Source organism: Pygocentrus nattereri, chromosome 22, assembly GCF_015220715.1.
Source record: "Pygocentrus nattereri isolate fPygNat1 chromosome 22, fPygNat1.pri, whole genome shotgun sequence".
Lineage (NCBI taxonomy): Eukaryota > Metazoa > Chordata > Actinopteri > Characiformes > Serrasalmidae > Pygocentrus > Pygocentrus nattereri.
Genome location: NC_051232.1, coordinates 31,588,617 through 31,610,859, shown reverse-complemented (window position 1 = coordinate 31,610,859; position 22,243 = coordinate 31,588,617). Strand labels below are relative to the sequence as shown.

General features: G+C 43.5%; 1 protein-coding gene across 1 annotated transcript in view; it reads right to left on the bottom strand.

Annotated features, from left to right (window-relative positions):
* The window catches only part of eys (eyes shut homolog), a 445,373-nt gene that overhangs the window by 293,708 nt on the left and 129,422 nt on the right, over window positions 1-22,243 (bottom strand). The window contains exons 15-20 of the mRNA XM_037532720.1: window positions 21,248-21,481; window positions 20,777-20,899; window positions 18,442-18,555; window positions 16,419-16,532; window positions 14,320-14,433; window positions 6,007-6,204 (exon numbers count right to left, since the gene is read on the bottom strand). Coding sequence (XP_037388617.1) covers window positions 6,007-6,204; window positions 14,320-14,433; window positions 16,419-16,532; window positions 18,442-18,555; window positions 20,777-20,899; window positions 21,248-21,481 — 897 coding nt within the window. The remainder of the gene's footprint in view (window positions 1-6,006; window positions 6,205-14,319; window positions 14,434-16,418; window positions 16,533-18,441; window positions 18,556-20,776; window positions 20,900-21,247; window positions 21,482-22,243) is intronic.

Below are 22,243 nucleotides of genomic sequence, written 5' to 3'. Positions count from 1 at the left end.
ACACCTATGACTGCAGTCCGGCCTGTGACAGCAACCTCATCGTCAAGTTTGCTGACGATATCACAGTGGTCGGACTCATCTCAGAAGGAGACGAGACAGCCTACAGGAAGGAGGTCCTGAAGTTGGCAGCTTGGTGTTCAGAGAATAACCTGGCTCTGAACACCAAGAAAACAAAAGAGATCATCTTTGACTTCAGGAAGCACAGCACTGACCCAGACCCCCTGTCCATCAACGGCGAGTGTGTGGAGAGGGTCCGCACCTTCCGGTTCCTTGGAGTCCAAATCTCTACCAACATCACCTGGACAGACAACATCACAGCCGTCATCAAGAAGGCTCAGCAGCGACTACACTTCCTGAGAGTCCTCAGGAAGCACAACCTGGATTCCAACCTGCTGCTGACCTTCTACCGCTCTTCCATCGAGAGCCTGCTGACGTACTGCATCACAGTGTGGTACGGCAGCTGCACCATGGCAGACAGGGAGAGGCTTCAGAGGGTAGTAAAGACAGCACAGAAGATCATTGGCTGCCCTCTCCAATCCCTGATGGACATCTACACCTCCCGCTGCGTCAGCAGAGCGAAACGCATCACAATGGGCAGCTCGCACCCCGGATCTGTACTGTTTGACCTGTTGCCCTCAGGAAGGCGGTACAGATGCATCAGATCAAGGACAAACAGACTTAAGTACAGTTTTTTCCCAAAAGCAATAACACTTCTCAACTCACAGATGCACTGATAGCCTATCCCCAGACTTCCATCACCACCTACATACCAGTCTATTCCCAGACTCCATTACCAGCTACTGTGCAATACTCTGCATACGGAAATGTGCAATCATACTGTACATGTATGTACATTATACAGGAATATGTGCAATACTTAGCAATGTGCAATATTTATTGTACATACAATACAGCTGTAAATATCTCCATATTTATATCTTGTAAAAAACATAGTTTTTATTTTGTTTCTATATTTATTTCATATACATATATATACAAACGCATAGAACTGTGCACAACCCCTCCCCATTCTATTCCGTGTCATTTGTTTACATTGTGTGTTTGCACTGAGATGGAGTTGCTCTTAATCTCATTGTACTGTGTATAGTGACAATAAAGGCATTCTATTCTATTCTATCTATTCTATTCTACTACATGAACCATTCATAATGTACAATAAACATAGCTATAAAGTGCAATCCAGTGTAATTCATTTTTATAAATGTTTATAATCATGTTTGTAATGCCTTATGAAGACATATAAATGTGCTTATAGATGCTTACAAATGTGACATTCATAGAAAGTGTCACTGAAGTATCAACTAGATTTCAGATCATTTCATTTGAGAAGATTTTTTTCTGCAGTGTGTTTATTATTTATTAACTATATTTCATTATTATTATTATTTATTATAATTATTGGCCTGGAAACCAGCCATTAGAGGTGTACTTTGTGTTCTTCTGGTGCCGGTCACAAGCCCGGATAAATGGTGAGGGCATCCGGCGTAAAACCTGTGCCAAAACTATCATGCGGATCACAAATATGATTGCCATACTGGATCGGTCGAGGCCCGGGTTAACAACGACCGCCTCCGGTGCTGTTGACCAGCAGGGTGCCGGTGGAAATCGGACTACTGTAGGTCAAAGACCATCAAAGAGGAGAGGAGGAAGGCGGGTTAGAAGGCCGCGAGAGAGAAGGAAAGGCAGGAGTGTGGAGGTTAGAGTAGGGACTCTGAACATAGGGACAATGACTGGTAAAGGCAGAGAGCTTGCAGACATGATGGAGAGAAGGAAGGTAGATATTCTGTGTGTCCAGGAGACCAGATGGAAAGGAAGCAAGGCCAGGAACATTGGAGGTGGATTCAAACTGTTCTATCATGGTGTAGAGAGGAAGAGAAATGGAGTAGGGATAATCCTAAAGGAACAGCTTGGGAAAAGTGTTCTGGATGTAAAGAGAGTGTCAGACAGGATCATGAGCCTGAAGTTGGAGGTTGATGGTGTGATTTAGAATGTGGTCAGTTCATATGCGCCACAGGTTGGTTGTCAGTTAGAGGAGAAAGAGGAATTTTGGAGTACGATGGATGAAGTGGTAGATGTGGACTTTTTAACCAGGTTGTTTAACAAAACCCTGGAGAGTGAGAGGATGCCAGATGAGTGGAGAAGCAGTGTACTGGTCCCCATTTTTAAGAACAAGGTGATGTGCAGAGCTGCAGTAACTACAGAGGTATAAAGTTGATGACCCACACCATGAAGGTATGGGAAAGAGTTGTTGAAGCAAGGCTAAGGCGAGAGGTTCAGATCAGTGAGCAGCAGTTTGGTTTCATGCCCAGAAAGAGCACCACTGATGCAATTTTTGTGTTGAGAGTGTTGGTAGAGAAGTACAGAGGAGGTCAGAAGGAGCTGCATTGTGTCTTTGTGGATCTAGAGAAGGCAGATGATAGGGTGCCAAGAGAGGAACTGTGGTACTGTTTGAGGAAGTCAGGTGTAGCTGAAAAGTATGTTAGGGTGGTGCAGGACATGTATGAGGATAGTGAGACAGTGGTGAGGTGTGCAGTTGGAGTCACAAATGTTTTCAAGGTGAAGGTGGGGCTACATCAGGGATCAGCTTTGAGCCCCTTCTTGTTTGCAGTGGTGATGGAAAGGTTGACAGATGAGGTCAGGCAGGAGGCTCCATGGACCATGATGTTTGCAGATGACATTGTAATCTGTGGTGAGAGTAGAGAGCAGGTGGAAGAGAATCTGGAGAGGAGAGGAATGAAGGTCAGTAGAGACAAGACGGAATACATGTGTGTGAATGAGAGGGAGGCAGGTGGAAAGGTGAAGATGCAAGGAGTAGAGGTCGTAAAGGTGGATGACTTCAAATATCTTGGGTCAACCATCCAGAGCAATGGACAGTGTAGAAAAGAGGTGAAGAAGAGGGTGCAGGCAGGATGGAGTGGGTGGAGACGGGTGTCAGGGCTGATGTGTGACAGAAGGATAGCAGCAAGAGTGAAAGGGAAGGTTTACAAGACAGCAGTGCGTCCTGCTATGATGTTTGGTTTGGAAGAAAGCCGAAAGAAGAAGAAGAAGATTATTGGCCTGGAGGCGAGGTGGGGTGTGTGGAGTCAGTAGAGCGTAGAACATATCACTTCAGTGGATTACGGTTCAGTTATGTTCCCTGACTAAGGGGACTGAGATGGAGCCTTGAGGGTCCTACCCCAGTGACAGTTTAGCACCTTTATTCTGAAAATGTGGGCAGGATGCTGTACTGTATGTACTAAGATGCATGTTCAAGCGTTTGTTTCGTGTTCTGAGGATATTCTAAGCCATGTTAGGCAAACTGAAGCTGACTGGCTGTGTGTTTATATTAAAAGATTAAATGGAAACGTCACCTCCAATACGCGAGGCGAGCACTTCACAGGGGAGAAACAGAGAAATTTGTGTTCATTAAAATGTTTCTGGATCTCCAGTTGGAACCAAACAATCATCCGCGTATGCCGCGCCTGCTGCGATTCATCTCCTTAAACCTAATGAATAAAGAATTTGACTAAATAAATAAATAAATAAGTAAATAAGAAACTTGTTCCCTCGCAATGAGGGTTAAATTATTTATCGCTCTGTGATGTGTAATCCTTGACCTACAACATCTCTTTGATCTATCGCTTTCTTAATGATTTATGCCGGAGACGAAACACAGAAGGGGGAAAAAAGATTATCGGATTGCCGAGGGAGGAAAAACAACATGCCGCCTTTGGGCTTTGATTGTATTAACTCTGTCATTTATCATCCATTATTAAAATTACAGTGAGCCGTTTACGCCTAGCTGATCCGCTCTCACGCGCCACGTGCTCCTGATAACGCGGCCTGCGTCGGGGACGTCGAATGGCGGACCAAGAAAAGGGGCCAAAGCGAGAGCTTATGAAAGATTTCGCTGGAAAACCTGATTAATGTATGTAATAATTAAAGTCGTCATTGTTTTAGTGACTTTCATGAACATAAAATAGACCACAGGGTGGATATTAGATCAGACTTTTAGGCCCAGTCCCATTTCGGATTTTTACCCCTACACCTTGTTTTCGAGTGTTGCCCATTGGAACTGATTTACAGGGCAGTGGTTGAGATCTTCCCTCTGAAATGAGACCCTCTAATAAAAGAGCATCACTACATTAACAGCTACTAGTGCCGCTCTGTGGGCGACCCTGCCCGTCTGCAGGGACAGCAGAGGAGGGTGAAGTTCAGGTCCTCGCTGCTGGGCTTTAGTTACATTTAGGGATCATACGGCTTCAAAGAGGGGGGCAATTATTTATTATCACCCCCCCTAATTCTTCAGTGATATGAAGGGTTCTTCTTTTATTCTCATATCACTCTGTTTGGAGTCTGGAACACCTCCGTTTGGAGGGTCAGGTAGCCCTAACACTTCAACCTACCCCTCTATCTCAACAAGAATCAGGACACCCTACACCTAGACGAGAACACATAACATGCAGGGCTAATGGGCGAGCGGGTGAAGTGTGAGCTGGTAGGTGAGGCCAATTTAACAGGCTATTTACTCAGAACTACCACATGAAATACTTTGTAATTAACCCATGACCAGGTGTCTGGCTCATGTGCTGTTCGTGTATCACATTTTTGTGATTAAAAATAAGATTTGCTGTCTGTTTCAGGATTAAACTGTGACTCAATAGGTCAAAATAATGGCTTAGCAAGTCATTATTTCTTAGTCAAAATGAAATTCGCGAAAAAAAATGTGTGATTATTTTCACTTTGTTTTGAAACATGCTTATTTTCAGCTGGTGAGACGAGATGAACTTGAGATCTGTGTCAAAAGCATTTGGACACAGTGTGAAATGGTAAAACCTGTAACTTCAAACTTTTGTCTAATGTTTCTTGTAGAAACAGCTTGACTGCTGCCAGTCGAACTGTTTAAATGCAACAAGGCAGTGAAGGTAGCAGCGCTTTTTTGGATTTTTACCCAATTTTCTCCCAATTTAGTCTTTTCCAGTTCCATCCTCTGGTTAGGACTCCCCCTACACGCTGCTACCGACGCTGGGAGAGTGAAGGCAGCACAGGCTTCCTCCGAGAATCTGAAACCAGCCACCGCTTCATTTTGAACTGCCGAACGTCACGGGACAGCCGAACGCACTCGGAGGAAAGCGCCGACCACCAGATCTGTTACGTCAGCTAAGTGATGGGGGGGTGGGTGGGGGGAGGGGTGTGCCATCCTACCCACCCAGAGAGGGCGAGGCCATTTTTGCTGTCTTGGACTCCCAACTATGGACGGCTGCAGCATCACCAGGGATCAAACTCGCGACCTCCTGATGATACGGCCAACGCTTAGACAGCTGCGCCACTCAGGAACTGGCAGCAGTGTTTTTATCCCCCTACTTCTCATTTTTATTACCACTAAGATTATGTGTATAGTCTTAAGACTTGGACACTTCATTTCCAGTCTGTTTAAACTTTTCGTCAGAAAACAAAAGCACCATTTTCAGTCGCCGAAACGTCATGAATCCCTTATATTTACTCTTTTTTGCCTTACAAGAAGGAAATTAGGGTAAAGCTGGATGCTCCGCCACACCAACTGTCCTTATAAGCTGATTAGTGGAGCTGAAAAGGTGTCATCCTGGGTTTAAACTGTAGATTTTCTGTTTTACAGCAGCTGGAGGCTGCTAGTTGTGAACATACTGTGTGGTACTAAATGACAACATTGGTCTGCTGCACAGTGACTGAGCACTTCCTCTGCCAATCAAATGTGCTGTAATTGAGGAATCTTGCCATTTACACTCTCAGTAAGCAAGAGTTTCATATCTCAGTAACTATCTATGTCAATTTGATGCAGCATTAAAACTTGATATTCCATTATTAGTACTATTCTTCTTACACGGCACTAAAAACTAAAACATAAGGATACATTTCTGATACTCCTGCAGGTCCACTGCAGTAATAATGCTTGATTGCTGGTTTACGTCAGCGAGTATGAAGGGCCGGTATCGACTTTAGAGCTGGAGTGAAGACAGAGGCGCTTACCGTCGTAGCAGAAGCCGTGCAGGCAGGGGCTGGAGGCGCACTCGTCGATGTTGAGCTCACAACGGGGGCCGGTAAAGCCTCGGGCGCAGCGGCAGCGGAAGCCCAGCGGGAAGCGCGCCTGGTCGGCCTCCTCCACGCACTCGGCCCCGTTCTCGCACGGGTTGTTCGCTTCACACGGCAGGAACTCGCAGTTCACACCTGCATGCAACAGGAAGCAGCAGGGCAGAAAGAGAGACGGCACCATGTTGAAGGTTTGAGACCAGAAGCAAACAAAGTTCCCTGATAAAATTAATCAAGAGCAGATCACGTGATGATAAAGAACTCCAGACTTTTGTAGAAAAGTTGCTTCCAAGTTTCCGTTCCAAGAGCAGACGTGTGGCTGCTTGCACAAAACGTCTTAAGCTATCTCATATATCTTAAATGCTTAAGTGACCAACTGGAATGAAATCGTGCAGCTGAAACTTGGAGTCCAGTGGCAGATTTACTGCTGGTGGGCGTGGCCAATTTAACAATTTAACTACCAAACACTGGTACAACTTCATAATTAACATATGGTCAGTTCAATGTACCCACATGACTGGCTCATGCACCGTTTGTACGAACGTCCATTTCAGTCATGTAGGATAAAAAAAAATAAATAAAAAAAAACAAGACATTTTATGGTTTGTTTGAGACTCATTAGGTGAAAATTATGACTTAGTATGTCATTATTTCTTAATAAGTCAAAATAATGACGGTTACAAATTACTCATTAAGATTATTATCTACCAAATAAATGGATGATTTGAGAAATAAATTATTTGACAATAATTTGCCACGTCAGAAATTATTTTCAAATCCAAAATAGCAAAAAAGCCAAAAGAGTGCAGACATTAACCAGAAGGGCAAACAGAAAAGAGGCAATGACAAGAAATCCAGAAAAACAGCCCAATACATGGAAATGGCAATCAATAACAGACAGGAAACCTCACAACTATACTACTGTATGGCCTGGGCATATATACTAAACTACAGCCAGTCATATGACCAGCAACTCAGGTGTAACGAGTTTTCAGGAGTATTCTGGAGAGCTGGACCGATGACTGGTTGAACGAAGAGGTTCAACAGTCAAATGATCTCCCAGAGGGTTGTGATGGGACTGTGCCGAGTATCATTTCGGCACCCGTGTTGAGTGGTCTGCGTTTTCAAATATGCTGCATGTGTGATGCGTTCCGGTATTTAGAAAATACATCGAGTGCCAATTTTTCCCGCAAGACGCTGCATCTTGCAGCAAAATACAACAAGCCATGAAAATGATTAGCAATACACACTTCAAAATGTTATTTTTTAAAAATGTATTTTAATTCATGAAGTACTAGTTGAACATTGTGCTACAGACTGATTCCTGGTTGGTCCGCCAGGCTTGAAGCTTTCGCCTAATCACAAGTCAAATTGCTGCTGAGGATAAACAAACATACCGTGCTCTTTATATTGAATTTCTATTGAGCAGGGTGACTGAACTGACCTTTTATCTTTCTGGAAACAGGAATGTGTGTATAACCTCCTCACTGCTCCGCTCCACAGCTCAAACACTGTACGTGTGAAAGGCCTCGAGCTGTAGCGCTTATACTGCTGCATCGCTCTCGTCACACAGAGGTAGCATGTGTGAATAAGGCCTAAGTACCTGCATTTGAAAAGCTCTCTTTTTTCTCCCTGAGCACAAATACTAGTTATTAGATGCATCTAGATGGTAACACCTCCAGTCACTTTCGTATGACTGCAGTTTTTAGCCAGGAGAAAACTCAGTCAGGTGGAGTCCAACACTCCTCAGATGTTTTGACCTTGAACCTTGATGTCCTCCAGTTGGCGGGTCAGCAGCAATGGCCAGTCCCCAGCTTCTAGGTCAACTCCTTGCGCCTGTTCCAGAACACTGTGCAAACCTTTGCCCTGTGCCATCACTCGGTGAGGGCTATTTCACTCGCTCTCTCGCAGGCTGGGTACCTACTTTGGCATTAGGAGAGTCCCCTCCTGGGGCTTTGGGCTGGAACAGCTGCTGAGAGGTCTCCTGTGCTGCGGGACGCTTCCTGACTCAAGTCCTCCTGCGTCTCACCAAGTGTCTCCACTGTGCGCTGCATCTGTTTCTCCCCTCTTACGAATTTAGTCCTGGGTTAGTGTATCTTAAGTCCCATTGCTCTTTCAACCCTATGAGTGTGATCTGGATGAGCCGCCTCATTTTCACTAAAAATAAGAGCTTTTCTCAGGCGTTAAATGACGGCGTCAGTATTGACCACCAGTCTTTATAAATCAGAGGACGTGTTTCATTCTAATCATCTCCTCCTAGGCAACAGGACAAAGGAGCAGTAACCGCACGTCTGACTGCTTGTTGGATGCTAAAGAAGCACAGCACTCATTTAGTAAATCACAACAGCTTTTCATTTAAAAGCCTAAACATTCATAAATATGCATAGCAAAGCATTATTAAATGATTAGTGAACATCAGCAAATGCAGTACATTTTCCATTTTTCAACGTATAAACAATGTAAATGTACACCAATCAGGCGTAACACTCTGACCACCTCCTTGTTTCTGCACTCACTGTCCATCTTATCAGCTCCACTTACTGTATAGCTGCACTCTGTAGTTCTACAGTTACAGACTGTAGTCCATCTGTTTCTCTGATACTCTGTTACCCTGTTCTTCAGTGGTCAGGACCCCCATGGACCCTCACAGAGCAGGTACTATTTGGGTGGTGGACCCTCCGTGTTTGAAGAGATTTCTAAAGACATGTCCGAACATGGTCGTAAGAGAACCGTCAAAAGTCTGAAAGCAAAGTTTAAAGAATCTGAGGACGTGAACCAAAGTAACCGAACCCCTTTCACGGCTCCAACACATTCTGGGCGATGAGCCCAGTGGTCAGTCAGTGAAGCTTCACGATGCTCCTGTGATGCTGGTGAAGATGAAAAGATGAAACTGATCCTCCAGGAGCGACTGGCGTTCGTTGGCAGATGTGATTGTTTACCTCTGGATGAAAGTTCTTTGAGCATGTGGGCCAGTTTAGGAGCTGATCTGTTCAGACTGATGTCACATACAGATACATTTAAAAGATAATCTGAACAGCCAAACAAAACGAGCAGATTTGGGCCACGTTTACGTGCTGTGTGAACATAGCCTTACTGTAGCAAACGAGCTGTTAGAGAAAGGAATCTCCGCTGATGTACGGCGTAGCTGTGGCCGACAACACAGGCGAGTCTCTTTAAAAGCTATAATAACTTCCACGTATGCTAAATTTAACAGACAACACTCAAGAATCCCTGCCGCTCATTAGGGGAGTTTACTGACGTCACACTTCACTAAACACAGCGCTGGTTTCACTTGTGTCTGCACTCTCTGAGCAGCGAAAGAGGCAGGTCCACCTCTGTGCAGCAAAGCTGTTATGTTAATAAAATTATGGATTTACTTCATGAGCAGCGTTTACAAGCCAAACGCAATCAAGTGATGGGTGGATCATCTGATTGGCTGCGATGTTAGTGGGTTTTTTTCTGTTTATAATACAGTTAAGCTCAAAAATGGCTCAAGACATTCTGTGCCGTGACTGGATTGCTCCGACTCTCAGAACAGATTTTCTTCTTTTTAGGCTGCCTTTGTCTGAACATTCTTCAAAAACACGACATTAATGGGCAGTCGTTCAAAATGCCTGCGTGATTGAGTCACGGAGATGCCAATAAAGTCATTCAGAGCGGTTTGGTGTGAAATGGTTCAGACGTCTTTACAGTGGTGGTGATGGGAACCAGGCGTCGCCATGACTACAGCTATAAACACTTTATTTACTATCCAGAACCACCAGAGAACCCACACGAGTCTTCTGAGGTTATACGGAATGTTGATGATGGAAAAATAGCAGAAAATCTGAAAATAATGTCTCCTTTGGGGACTATTTTGCCTCACAGCGCCCTGCATATTAAGTATCCCTCCACCATGAATGGAGTTTAAGGCCAAAATCGTCTCAAAACGGTCAAAGTGCCTCAGCCACCAGGCACTGAATTCATAACCATTTCATGGAATATCTTTCTGTGAGGGAGCTTTCAGAGGTTTTAGAGCGCATCAGATGTCTGGTTGCCATCACGACTAGAACCACCTGACTATACTTTAACTGTGAGATCCTCTTTGTTTGCAAAATGTGTTACGATTTCCAAGCTTTTAAAATGTGTGTTCTGGTAAAGAAACCAAGTCCCTTTCCAAGTGCGCCAAGATGTTTTTATCAGAGCGCTATCTGAAGTGTTTAACCTCTGCCTGATCACTCCATTACACGGTAGTGGACTAGCCTAAGTAAAAAGACAGCGGTACTTATTTTCACTATTTTCACTCTTTTTCTCATTTAGGAAACAATGAACTATGAAATATCTCAATGTCACCCATACACTTACTAACCACCATAGAAAAAGTCCTAATAGGCCCACTTCACTGGAGTGCTTTTTAAGCATAAAAAGTGCTACATAAATGAGGATATTACTATTTATCTTGAGTTAAATAAGTACAATTTGGCTAATTCTGGGCGGAGGACCCCCCCTTAACCCAGCGGTGACACTGATGTGTATAATGACTCCAGCAACACTGCCGCACCAGGTGCATTCATACAAGCGCCAGACACACTACCGCCTCACCACATCACGTTGCTGTGAAAATGGACCACCTTCAAAATAATATCTGGTCAACAGCGGCCCTGACAACTGGCCGATGGTGAATGGGGTAGAGGTTGTTCATGGCAGCAGATGGGCTACAGTCTGCAATTATACACCTACAGCACTGAGCAAAAGCCAAAGACCGCATTTCATTTATTTAATTTCCAGACAAAGAGGTCATTAAGAGCACATTGTTCACTTTTCAACGCCTTTTCAACATATTTAACAGAAAATCATAACCTGTACGGCTAAATTTATCAGTGAGTCTCTCTTTCCCTTCATTCCAGCTTCCGTTCTTCTCAGGAGTTTCAGTTTCAGCTCCTCGAAGAACCTGCAGACACGCCTCCGAAGTTCAGTCTGAGAAGCTGGTTGATGATTTTCTGAACTAATCAAACCCATTCAGTGGTGTTGAGGCCTGGACTCTGGGGTGGTCAGTCCACCGTCCAGCTTCTTTGTCTGATTAGCTTTGCATTTGTTTCCCCAAAATAAAAATATATTTCCATGCATTTTTAAAAACGTGTGTCAAGTTTGACAAACATTGAATTAATGCTTGAGGTTTAAATAGACCAGCACTTGACATCTAAGGTCTGAAAACGTTATTATTTTTTAATAATGTTGAACTCTAGGAGCTCAGTCTGAACCAGTTCTGTGGAGCGGTCCGTATATTTTTAACGGCATGTCAAATTTACAACAAACACTTGCTACACTATGTGGCCAAAAGTGTGTGGACACCTTCTCATCCAATGTTTCTACCAAACTCAAAAGTACCTCTGCTGCAGTAACAGCCTCTACTCTCTACTCTGAAGTCATCAGACACATTCAGCGGTGCTGAGGTCTGGGCTCTGGGGTGGTCAGCCCATCGTTCAGCTTTTCTTTGATGTGTCCGTCTCCTTCTCTCAGTGAGCTTCTTCTTGAACCGCTACACGTCCTTTCAGACCCGCAGCGCTGAGTCTTCTTCTCATAGTGGAAGGAAGCAAGTGGAGCCTGATTTTCTCCTGAAAAGATGAAAGCTTTGGAGAACCCAGTATCTAATAATATCCTGATGAGCCCAAAGACGTGATAAATGTGCTCACTGTACTTGATCAAAATGTAATAAACCTGAATAATGCAATAAAAGGTATTAAATATATTAAGCCTGAAAAAAGGAATACATTCCTAATAATGTTACAAGGTATTATGTCATCAGTAGAAATATTATTACATTATCAGTTAGGTCAGTTTACCGTGTTACATTGTCGGGGAAGTTATTACATTGAGTTTTATTACATTTTTAAACAAATTACATGCTAAATTCCATCATATGTCTGGCTCCTATTACACTATTGGGAAATGATTACATTATTAAGATCTACAAGCTTTAAGGACCGTTTATCTGGCTACGAGTCCCACTTTCTCCGTGCCTTTTTTGGGAGCTCCTTAAAAAACGAATAAAATGTACTTAGTTATCATTTTGACTGGAAATTAAGTAAATAAATGGGGCTACATGGCAGACCTATGACAGATGGACTTAAATAAGTGGACAGCGTTACTAATAAAGTGAAAGTCAGTGTCGGTCCACGCATAATACACACATGTTCAAACGAAGAGGTAATTCATTTTAATCTTATCCCTAAAAAGTCATCTCAGAGAGCGCAAAGTACAGGATACAGGGCTCAGGGGTACGAGTCAGTCACTGTGCTCAGAGCTCTGAAAGACAGTTTTCTTATTACTTAGTCCAAAGTTTTAGGACTTTTTACTCGAGACATTTGGAAAGAAGCCAACTCTTCAAGCGCTCATGGAAATCAGCGTATGCAAGTGGACGCTTAGCAAAGCTGCGCAGGGAAGAAAGCGAGCGCAATGCAAATGGCTCATTAGAATAATTCATGAATATGTACATTAAGTGAACGTGCGCCGTGCGTTCGGCAGGCAGACCGAGTTAGCTAAAGGGAAGAGGGGATGTGGAGAAGGCTTTGAGATGTTTGCACAATTACGAATGCATACAATTGCAATGGCCTGTGCAATTACCCACCGTCCACCGCTGCGAGCTGAAGTGTGGTCAATTAAGCAGCGTGAACCGTGCAGGCTGACGGTTAAACTTAATGACCCATGGACGAAGACAAAGCTGCAGTGGGACTTTACACCGGGCATGTGAGGCTGCCACTTAAAGCCTTGATGTACAACATACAGTGAGATCATTGGAGCCGCCAGCAAACTGTATACACTGTACAGGAACGCCATGATGACGTCACTGTACAGGAACGTCACTCCCAGCAGAAAAAGTCTGGAAATGGGAAAAGAACCTTACTGTGAAAGTTACAAATGTGGAAAATAACTGCGATCAGCTCAACCAAAATCAGGCGTTTGTGTAACAACCGTGACATCACTGTGCGTCAGGGACGTTTAGTCGGTCCCTATGCTGCATGCTGGCGAGACGTGACTGTCTTGGAAATGTATGAAAACGAACCCACGCGCACACGGAGGCATGCAGGGCTGCTGACTTCAAACCGTTTGCGCTCATTTCATCAACATGCTTTTAAAGGAAGGTGGGTGGGGGCACACCTGCGACGCAACAACAACAGCCTGGAAAACTCATCACAGCTACATCTGCTTACAGAGGGCAAAAATAGCTTCCCTTGCCTCCCTCAGAGTCGCAGTTCTGAACATATTGTACTGCCCTAAAATTAGACGCTTGGAAAAAAAAAAAACCCAAAATAAATAACATGCGTTCTCCATCAAAATAGATAAATATATAAATAAATAAAAACAACGGAAAAAAGAAATCAGGGCATAGAGTTGAAGAGAAAAGCGCATGCATTTTTAAGACAGAAGAAAGAAAAAACATGTAACTCCTACCTTTGATCATTTCGAGGGGGGGGGTTAGTGGGAGGGAGGTATTAAAGTAGAGAGAACTTCAGCTGCTGCTTCTCAAAGACGTTTTCATTTACAGCAAATTTGCTTTCATGCTGTTATACCGCCAGCTTTTAATTGACAACATACCACCAGTTAAACGGTGATAGTCTGATTGCTTACTGTTGCTGGTTGCATTAAACTAGCACTCAGAGTTGGCCGAAAAATGAAAGCCGGACATAAAAATGGGCCTAAAACGAGCAAGAAATGGACCAACGCAACGAATGTGTCCCATTAGATTAAGACAAGGAACTTGGTGGAACTCTTGGTGGGACAAAGCTCTATGAGCATGAGCACGAGCACAAGCCAGCGAGGGAGAGCTTCCCTCTGACGCCTCAAATCAATCCGGCTAATGATGCCAATCAGTTTGAGTGCCGCTTTATTGCGCGCCTGATTTTTTGGACCCACCTTTTGCTGGGCAATTATTTGTTTAAAGTACACCCTTGGTACCAAGCCTCCTCAAACGTGTCCTTGAGGGGTTTTGTCCCCCCAACCATCAGGATGGCGTTCTTCTCTGTAGCACGACATGAAACAGCCTCTGCTGAAATTAGAACTGGCCTCTGTTATTCGGGCCACCGTTTCCTGTGATTTTCTCTTTTTTGGGCTTGTCCTCGAGCATGTCCAGAGAATGAAGACGTACCAAAGTGGCGACGCTGCCGGAATGGGTTCAGGCAGGTGAGAGGAAAGCTTTCTGAAGTTAATTAACTTTGCTTTTTTTTTGCCCATCACACCCCCCACCACACACTTCACTCCCTGTGTGCTTATTACCTTTAAATGGAGCCACACATTGGCAGTAGTAATTACCAGGCTGGTCAATGCAAGTGGCCCCATTCTTGCAGGGAGAAGAGGCGCACTCGTCAATGTCCAGCTCGCATTCGGGTCCTTTGAGAGGGGGAAACACAAAGAGAGGGGACAAATAAACTCGGGCACCAACACTCAGACAGGGTGCCAACATGACAAGCTGGTAATGACTTTCGTTAGCCTACCAAAAAAAGACGAGGGGGGGGGGTGGGGGTGGCGGGGGTCATTCCGAAAAACACTCTCAAAACAATGCATATGTGCTACTAATAGACTCACAGAGAACGGGAAAACAGCACAAACCGTACTGCTGCTGCTTTGATAGTTGAAAAGCAATACTTAGGAATTATTACAGGAGCTCATATAATGGAAAAACAGTTTTTTTTCATTCATTTTGTTATTAAAGAGTGATGATGTAATATATAAAAATCAAAGCATTCCATTCACCCTCCAATTCACAGTGTAATCATCCGTTTTCTGCTGTGGCTCAATAAGAATAAAAGACAGGAAAGAGACTGTTATGCCAATAAAAATACATTTACTACATACACGTGTATGCTTGTCTTAGTGAAAGTGAAATATATCCTCTGTAGGGAACAAACATTTGCACACTTTTAACACACAACTACTGTTTATTTGCTGAATTTAGCAGGTTAAACGTAAAATAAGGCCTGTGCAATGAGGCCTAGCAGAAAAAGTGTGATGTTATTTATGAATAGAATAAAAACGTGGTTTGTTAATGTTAGGTGGATTAGCCAGTGGACTGTGGGCTGGTCAGAGGGTTATGATTAGTTTAGGTGAGGTAACTGAACACTGTTCTGTGGGTTAACTTACATAGGAACACAGTAAAACCTCTAAGTGCTGCTCTCTGCTGGTTGTTGTTGAATCAAACTCTTTCAAAGCGCACGAGACAAAACTCAATGTTTTTGTGATGTTGTGAAAACCAACATATATACACACTATGTGGCCAAAATGTGGACACCCCTTCTAATTACTGAGTTCAGGTGTTTCAGCCATGCCCATCGCTAACAGGTATATAAAATGAAGTATACAGCCTTGCCTTGGGTCATACTGATGAGCTTGGTGACTTTAAACATGGCCCTGGCATAGGATGCCATCTCTGCAACAAGTGAGAGCCCTGCTAGATCTGCCCCAGACAACTGTAAGTGCTATTACTGTGAAATGGAAGCAATTAGGAGCAACAACAGCTACAGGACCAAAGAGCAGGACCACAGGCTGCTAAAAAGCAGAAAAATCTCTGTGCTTCACTATCTGGCAGCTTGATGGATGAGTCTGGGTTAGGTGGATGCCAGTAGAACGTTACCTACTGGAATGCACCAAGAGTAAAGTTTGGTGGAGGAGGGATAATGAGCTGGGCTGTTTTTCAGGGTTTGGGCCCCTGAGTTCCAGTGAAGGGTAATGTTGATGCTACAGCACAAAGACATTTGACATTTTACAGTTATACACTTCCAGCTTTGTGTCAGCAGTTCGTGGAAGAGCCTTTACTGTTTTACAGAGCAGCTCCATAAAGACATAGATGGACCAGTTTGGTATGGAGGAACTCCAGTGGCCTGCACAGGGCCCAGAATACCTCAACCCCACGGAATACCATTGTGTCCATTGTGATCCAGACCCTCTCGTCCAACATCACTGTCTGACCTCGCAAATGCTCTTTTGACTAAATGGACACTCTCCGAAATCTTGTAGAAAGCTTCCCAGAAGAGCGGAGACAGTTATGGGGGAACTCCACATGAACGGAACGTCCGACAACAGTGCGATGGTCACGTGTCCACATACTTTTGGCCACGGGGTGTAGATCCAACTCATCCAACAACAGTTTAGTCCCACTGAATAAAGCTGAAGTGATCAAGTGTGTTTCAGCAGCAAAATACACTGAAGCCAATCAGAACAGATGTCATTTACATATATATCAGTTTTAAACGCACAGTAACATCAAAGTGATGTAGAGATGCTTTACAAAAGCGAATCATGATGAAAGACGAAGGATATGGCCCAGTTCGAGTGAACTATATGTGGCGCATAACTGTTTAATTAATTATATTGCATACCAGTGAAGCCTGGAGGGCAGATGCATTCAAATCCGTTGGCAAGGTCCAGACACGTGGCGTTGTTCAGGCATGGCGACGACTGGCATTCGTTGACATTGATTTCACATAAGCTGCCTGAATTGAGAGAGAGTGAGAGGGAAAGAAGAAAGAGCGATAGAAAACAAGGAGGAAGAGCTTCATGGAAATTCCCATGCCAACCAATTATAATCAAACGTTCTTACAGTATGCAGACGGAGACGAAAAGGAAAACTCAATCTAAAATCCCTTTTAAAGGCTCCTCGCTTTGCACCTCCCGGATTGAACTATATATAGACGAGCTGAACATCCTGTTGGGCAGGAGGTTACTGAGATACGCACTGTTCTAGACCAGGACAGCTAATTGAGCCTGCTTCCTTACCAATTTGCATGAATGTGAAAGGATTGCAGGGGCAAAATGACACTTGAAAATATAAAGATAATTTGGCTGGACATGAACCGCAGCACACTTTGTCTTCAAAGGGCTGAAGTGAACTTTAAACTAAGGGAACAGGCAATGAGCAAAATAGATCTGGTGTAAAAAGTGCATTGCATGGCATGAACTCATACTGTTTAGAAGAGTTAGTCATACAGTCTGACAGCTTTGCGGTAATAAAGCGGTTCACAACAAGAAGGTGATGAAAAGCAGATGTCTTTGCTCGCAGTTTCGATGGAGTTATTGCGACTGTTTGTTTATTTATAACCAGAAATACATGAAAAATATTAAATATTTACTAGCGGCTGCTTTCCCTGACAGAGATTAAGGCTAGTTTTGGGACAAACAGCACTGCTAATGGTGACACACTGCTGGAAATTCTTTTTAATCTAGCCTTCGTCTACGCCAAAGGTTGGCGATGTTAAGAAGAGCTATTTTGTGCTTGGGAGCCACAATATTTTATGCCCATTTTACCATCTTGGCTGTAAATATGTCTCAGTGTGTGCTGATGTAGTAGTACAGGATAGAAATACACCAGACAGACTTGCTTTGCTCTCCTTCAAGCTTCAGCTCAGCTAGAGCTGCTTTTCTCGCATCTCCAGCAGGAAACGTCTCTCAGCGTTCGACTTTTTACAAAGCTGAAGTCGCTTCTCATCCGCCAGAACTCTCCCGTTCCACCTTAAATGGTGCCTGAGACGCCAGAATGTAACGGCTGCACCAGTTAAGGTGGAAAGAGAGAATTCGCTCAAGAAGCTGAGGAACGAGAAACTGACTTCAACTTTGTGGCTTTTTAGTGTTTGGCCGTTTCTCATCGCAGATTAGATCCCATAGGGCTGCCCACCGCTCCGGGCAAGTGTGCTCACTGCCCCCTAGTGTGTGTGTTCACTAGTGTGTATGTGGTGTTTCACTTCACGGATGGGTTAAACGCGGAGGTGGAATTTCCCCGTTTGTGGGATCAAAAAAAGTATCAAAAGTATCAAATTAAACGTATCTGGAAACCAGCTGGAGTGATTATAATTGCAATAAGTGCAAGTAGGTAATGTAAATAAGTCAATTTGTCTCCAAATGATCGACGTTTGTCTTAAATCTGTCTCTCGCTGTCTCGATGTCTTTTTCGTTAGCTACTAGTTGGGCGAGATTGTAGTCTGCATTGCTATGGTGACCAACAGTCTGCGCTGATCTTCAGGGTTAAAGGGTGAATCAGCAGTTCTACATGAACTCCAGCGTTTAAGTCCATTTAAGATCATCAGAAAAATAATACCCGTGTAATTGTGGATCTTATTACTTGTAGTGAGAATGTAAACTGAGATTTTTATCAGACTGCTGATTAGAGTGACAATAAAAACACCTCAGTCTTAATCTGTCGTCGGAATGTATTCAATCGGAGTGGAGGAAATCTTTGCGTGTAAACACAGACAGTGTAATATTCCATGTATGCCAATTCATTTTAGATGGTCACTAGATCAATGTAGTTAGAAAATAATAAAAAACAAAGAAAAAGCTCCGAGTTTGGTTTATGTACATTTTGTTATAATGAAGGTCAAACAAAGCCGATCTCACATGGGCGAGTACCTGCGGTTCCATTCGGGCAGACGCAGCTGAAGGAGTTAAGCTCATCCGAGCAGGACGCTCCATTCTGACAGGGCTGGCTTAGACACTCGTTCACTTCAATCTCACAGTTATTACCTGGGAAGGAAGGAGGAAAGGTTCACTTCATTAAGGCTCCCCTAGCTGTTGACTCGCCGGGGCCACAGGCAGCCCCCTTTTCAAATAAAATCACCTACAGTTAATGATGTGGAGAACGAAATAAATAAATAAACCTCTCCCTTCGGTTAAACACATATCAAAGCGCGCAATCATGATGATAGAGTAACGTCTGCAAGGTGAGCTCTCTTTGATAAGCCTGCAACACTGTACAGCAAACCACACCTAGGGCAGGAGGCCTTTCGACCTCGAGGCCAATAAGATGAAATTAGCCAGCTCTGGAATAACAGCTCAGATGATCTAACAGCTGTTGACGATCGTTTCTCACTGCAGTCAGCGTTTCTAATATTTAAATGTGCTTTACATGCACTGGACTTCTAAATAAATAATCTTTGATAATATACAGCCTGTATTTTTCTTGAAAAATCACACAATCCGAGGTTTTATCTGCAGTATATATGCATGTTTGATTAATGTGGGAAAACTAGACAAAATTCATGTTACACCTGAGATATTACAAAGGAGGAGGAGACAATTCAATGGTTAAAAATGAATGGGAGGAAGTTAGTCACTGCTAAGGGAGTCAGCTTGGTATCCAGCTACGTTATCAGATTGAACTAACTGACTTAAAGCTGAGTTTGGGGAAAATGGTTCATTGATCTGCTAATATGGCCATTGTTGAAGGTTATTAGTTTGCTAGGAATAAACCACAGATACTCGTGTGGTTTATGTAGCTGGTGTTATGTAGCTACATTAAATTAAAATGAGCTAGTAGATAAATGACATACTGATCTTAAATAATAGTCTGTAGCTTCAGTAATCTCTCAGATTACTAACTGGCTAAGCCGTCTAACATTATCTAACATTGCATTATGGAGTTAATCTCTATTTTAGGAATTATCCGTTTTCCAGAATTGTTTTAAGTGCCAGTGGTGCTGCCATCTAACATACACACTAATGAATGATGGGTTCTTTAGTAAAGACAACAGGTCCTATATACAGAACCATGAACAATCAAAAGTAACCTCGCTATCTCATTTTTTTGGTAGCTAATTTAACCGATATCAATAAGCTTAAAGGCTTTAAAACACCACCTACATAAACCAGATGGCTAACGTTAGTATTTCATTCCTAGCTAACTAATAACCTTCAACAATGGCCATATCAGGAGATCAATGAACCATTTTCCTTGAACTCAGCTTTGTTAGCTGGTTCTTTCTGATAATGCAGCTGGTTACCAAGCTGACATTAGAAATGAGCATGGGCAACATTTACAGGGCTTGATCTCCATGACACTAGGGGGCAGCCTGCATTGTGATGCAGCGTATTATCGTTAAATCACGCCGTGGTCGAACGTCGAACTAGGAGTTCAGTATCTGCTAGCGATGTGAACAGATAGCGACTTTCAAACACTCTGGAGGCTCAACTACCGAGGCCCACAGCGTCCGAGGAGGAGGTCTGGCAAAGTGACGACGACTGGACTGACGTTTGTTTGTCGTTGCTACGGATTTCCTAAAAAGATGAGCACAGAGCGAACTCTATGCCGTCAGAAGAAATCAGCTTAGATGAACGATTAGCACTTTTTAAAGGGTCAGATCTGGGAGATACGCCTAGTAAACGTCGGTCACCTCTTCAGTTTGCCCCGACTGTGCAAATGAGCAGCGAATCACGCAAAGGGAACTTTTTCCTTGCATAGATTAAAAATCTAGATGGGTCAGGAGAGACTGTCATTGCAGTGCTGAACACTGAACAGGCCATTCACGTGCTTTTGATGCTGTGACTGGTGGGCGCCGTCCTGCCTTTCACTACGGTAATACATCATTTATGTTTTCGATTGATATAGATTATTTGCTAAATGAAGGATTTGTACCTATTATGTAGTTGACTAAAATAGCTTGACCCACTAACACAAGAATTGCTAACTAACTTCTTCCCATTCATTTTTAACCAGTGTATTGTCTCCTCCTCCTTTATAATGTTTCTCTTAAAACTAATTTTGCTTAGTTATCCCATATTAATCAGCCACACTGATATAGGCCAAATAATATCAGCAAAAAAAGTTACCTTCAGATATTTCATGACATTATTCCTAAAATTTCTCAAATCTACTTTTAGACATCATACGACTTTTTAAAGGACCGGCGGGCTCATTGCTAAGGTGATCATTTTGCTTCGTGGGGCCTCTAGTGATTCTCACACCTACCGACGAAACCAGGTGCGCAGAAGCAGTCATAGGCGTTGATACCGTCTTTGCAGATGCTGAGGGCGCCGCATGGTTTACTGGAACAGTCGTCAATGTTGATCTCGCAAAATCGTCCGGTTAACCCTGACAACAACACAGGAAAAGAAATGATCTGACAGCACACTCCGCCTCTGAGTACCTGGCCACCCACGTGAAAGGCAAGGCTTCAACGGCAGGGATAAAGTATAAAGCACCCAGTCAGAGTGCAGTCTGGCTTTCATCAACCTCATTGTGCTGTGCACTAAGTTGTAATTACTCAAGGTCTGTAAAGGAAACGGTCATTTAATTATGTAGTCAGGGGCAAAGCAAATGTTTTATGTAGTGCCAACATGAAGATGTACTCCGGCAGATTTAGGACAGATTTGACAGTGGTATGGATGGATGGCTGTGGGTGTAGAGAATACGACAGAGTGAAAATATAGTCGCACTTACCAGGCAAGCACTCGCACACGAACCCTCGGGGAAGGTCCACACACTTGGACCCGTAATGGCACAAACCCTCGACGCAGTGGCTGATGGGAGTTTCGCACAGTTGCCCTGTGAACCCATGACGGCACAGGCACTTGTAAGTGCCCCCCAGCTCTTCGCACATGTACGTTCCTCGGATGTCACATAGATCGGACATGCACCTTCTGGTCACTGTGGAGCAGTCGTCCCCCTCGAATCCTGCATGAACCAGAGTCAAACAGCACATGTAAGATGGCCTCAAGGGGCTCATACCAGGGGAGTTTTCCTTGCAAGAGTTTGTTGTGAAATGTAAACATGCTTTAAAAAAGTACCATCCTATTCCTGACCATAAGGTCCATAAATGATGTTTAAACCTGCCAAAACAGTTGGAACTCATTGGATTTGTTAAAATAAATAAATAAATAAATTATATCAATCTGTTCAGCCAACAGAAGCTTAGCCCATCCCATTCATGTTGAAGTTACAAGGAGTGTTGTCTTATGAATGAGGCACGATTATAGGGCGGCCAAAGTGAATACTTCACTTTTTAAATCATTTTCTTTCATTTTAAGGGATTTTAAAGTATGGTCACATAAAAAACATCTGTTTTGGTAGATAAACATTATCAACTGTGCTTGGAAGGTTAGACAAGTTAGACAAGTTATCCCCCGATATCGCCTCTCATAATGAGATCTTGCCTGACCCCGTCAAAACAGGCCATTTCTGAACATTTAGGGGGCCCTGAGCATCATCCTACCTGGTGGAGGGCCCTACCCATTCCAGTTAGTTTATCAACTTGTGGGACAGAGGTTTGGAGCCCTAAAAGGCTCCTGAAACCAGGGCTCCAGACTGCGTTTTACAGAACCATGCTGAAAAATATTGTCTGATATCCCAGACTGAAAATTGTCCATCCAAAATAATTGAGTTGCTTTGTATATATTACATTTTCCCCAATACATTTTGTGCTACTACATTACAAAT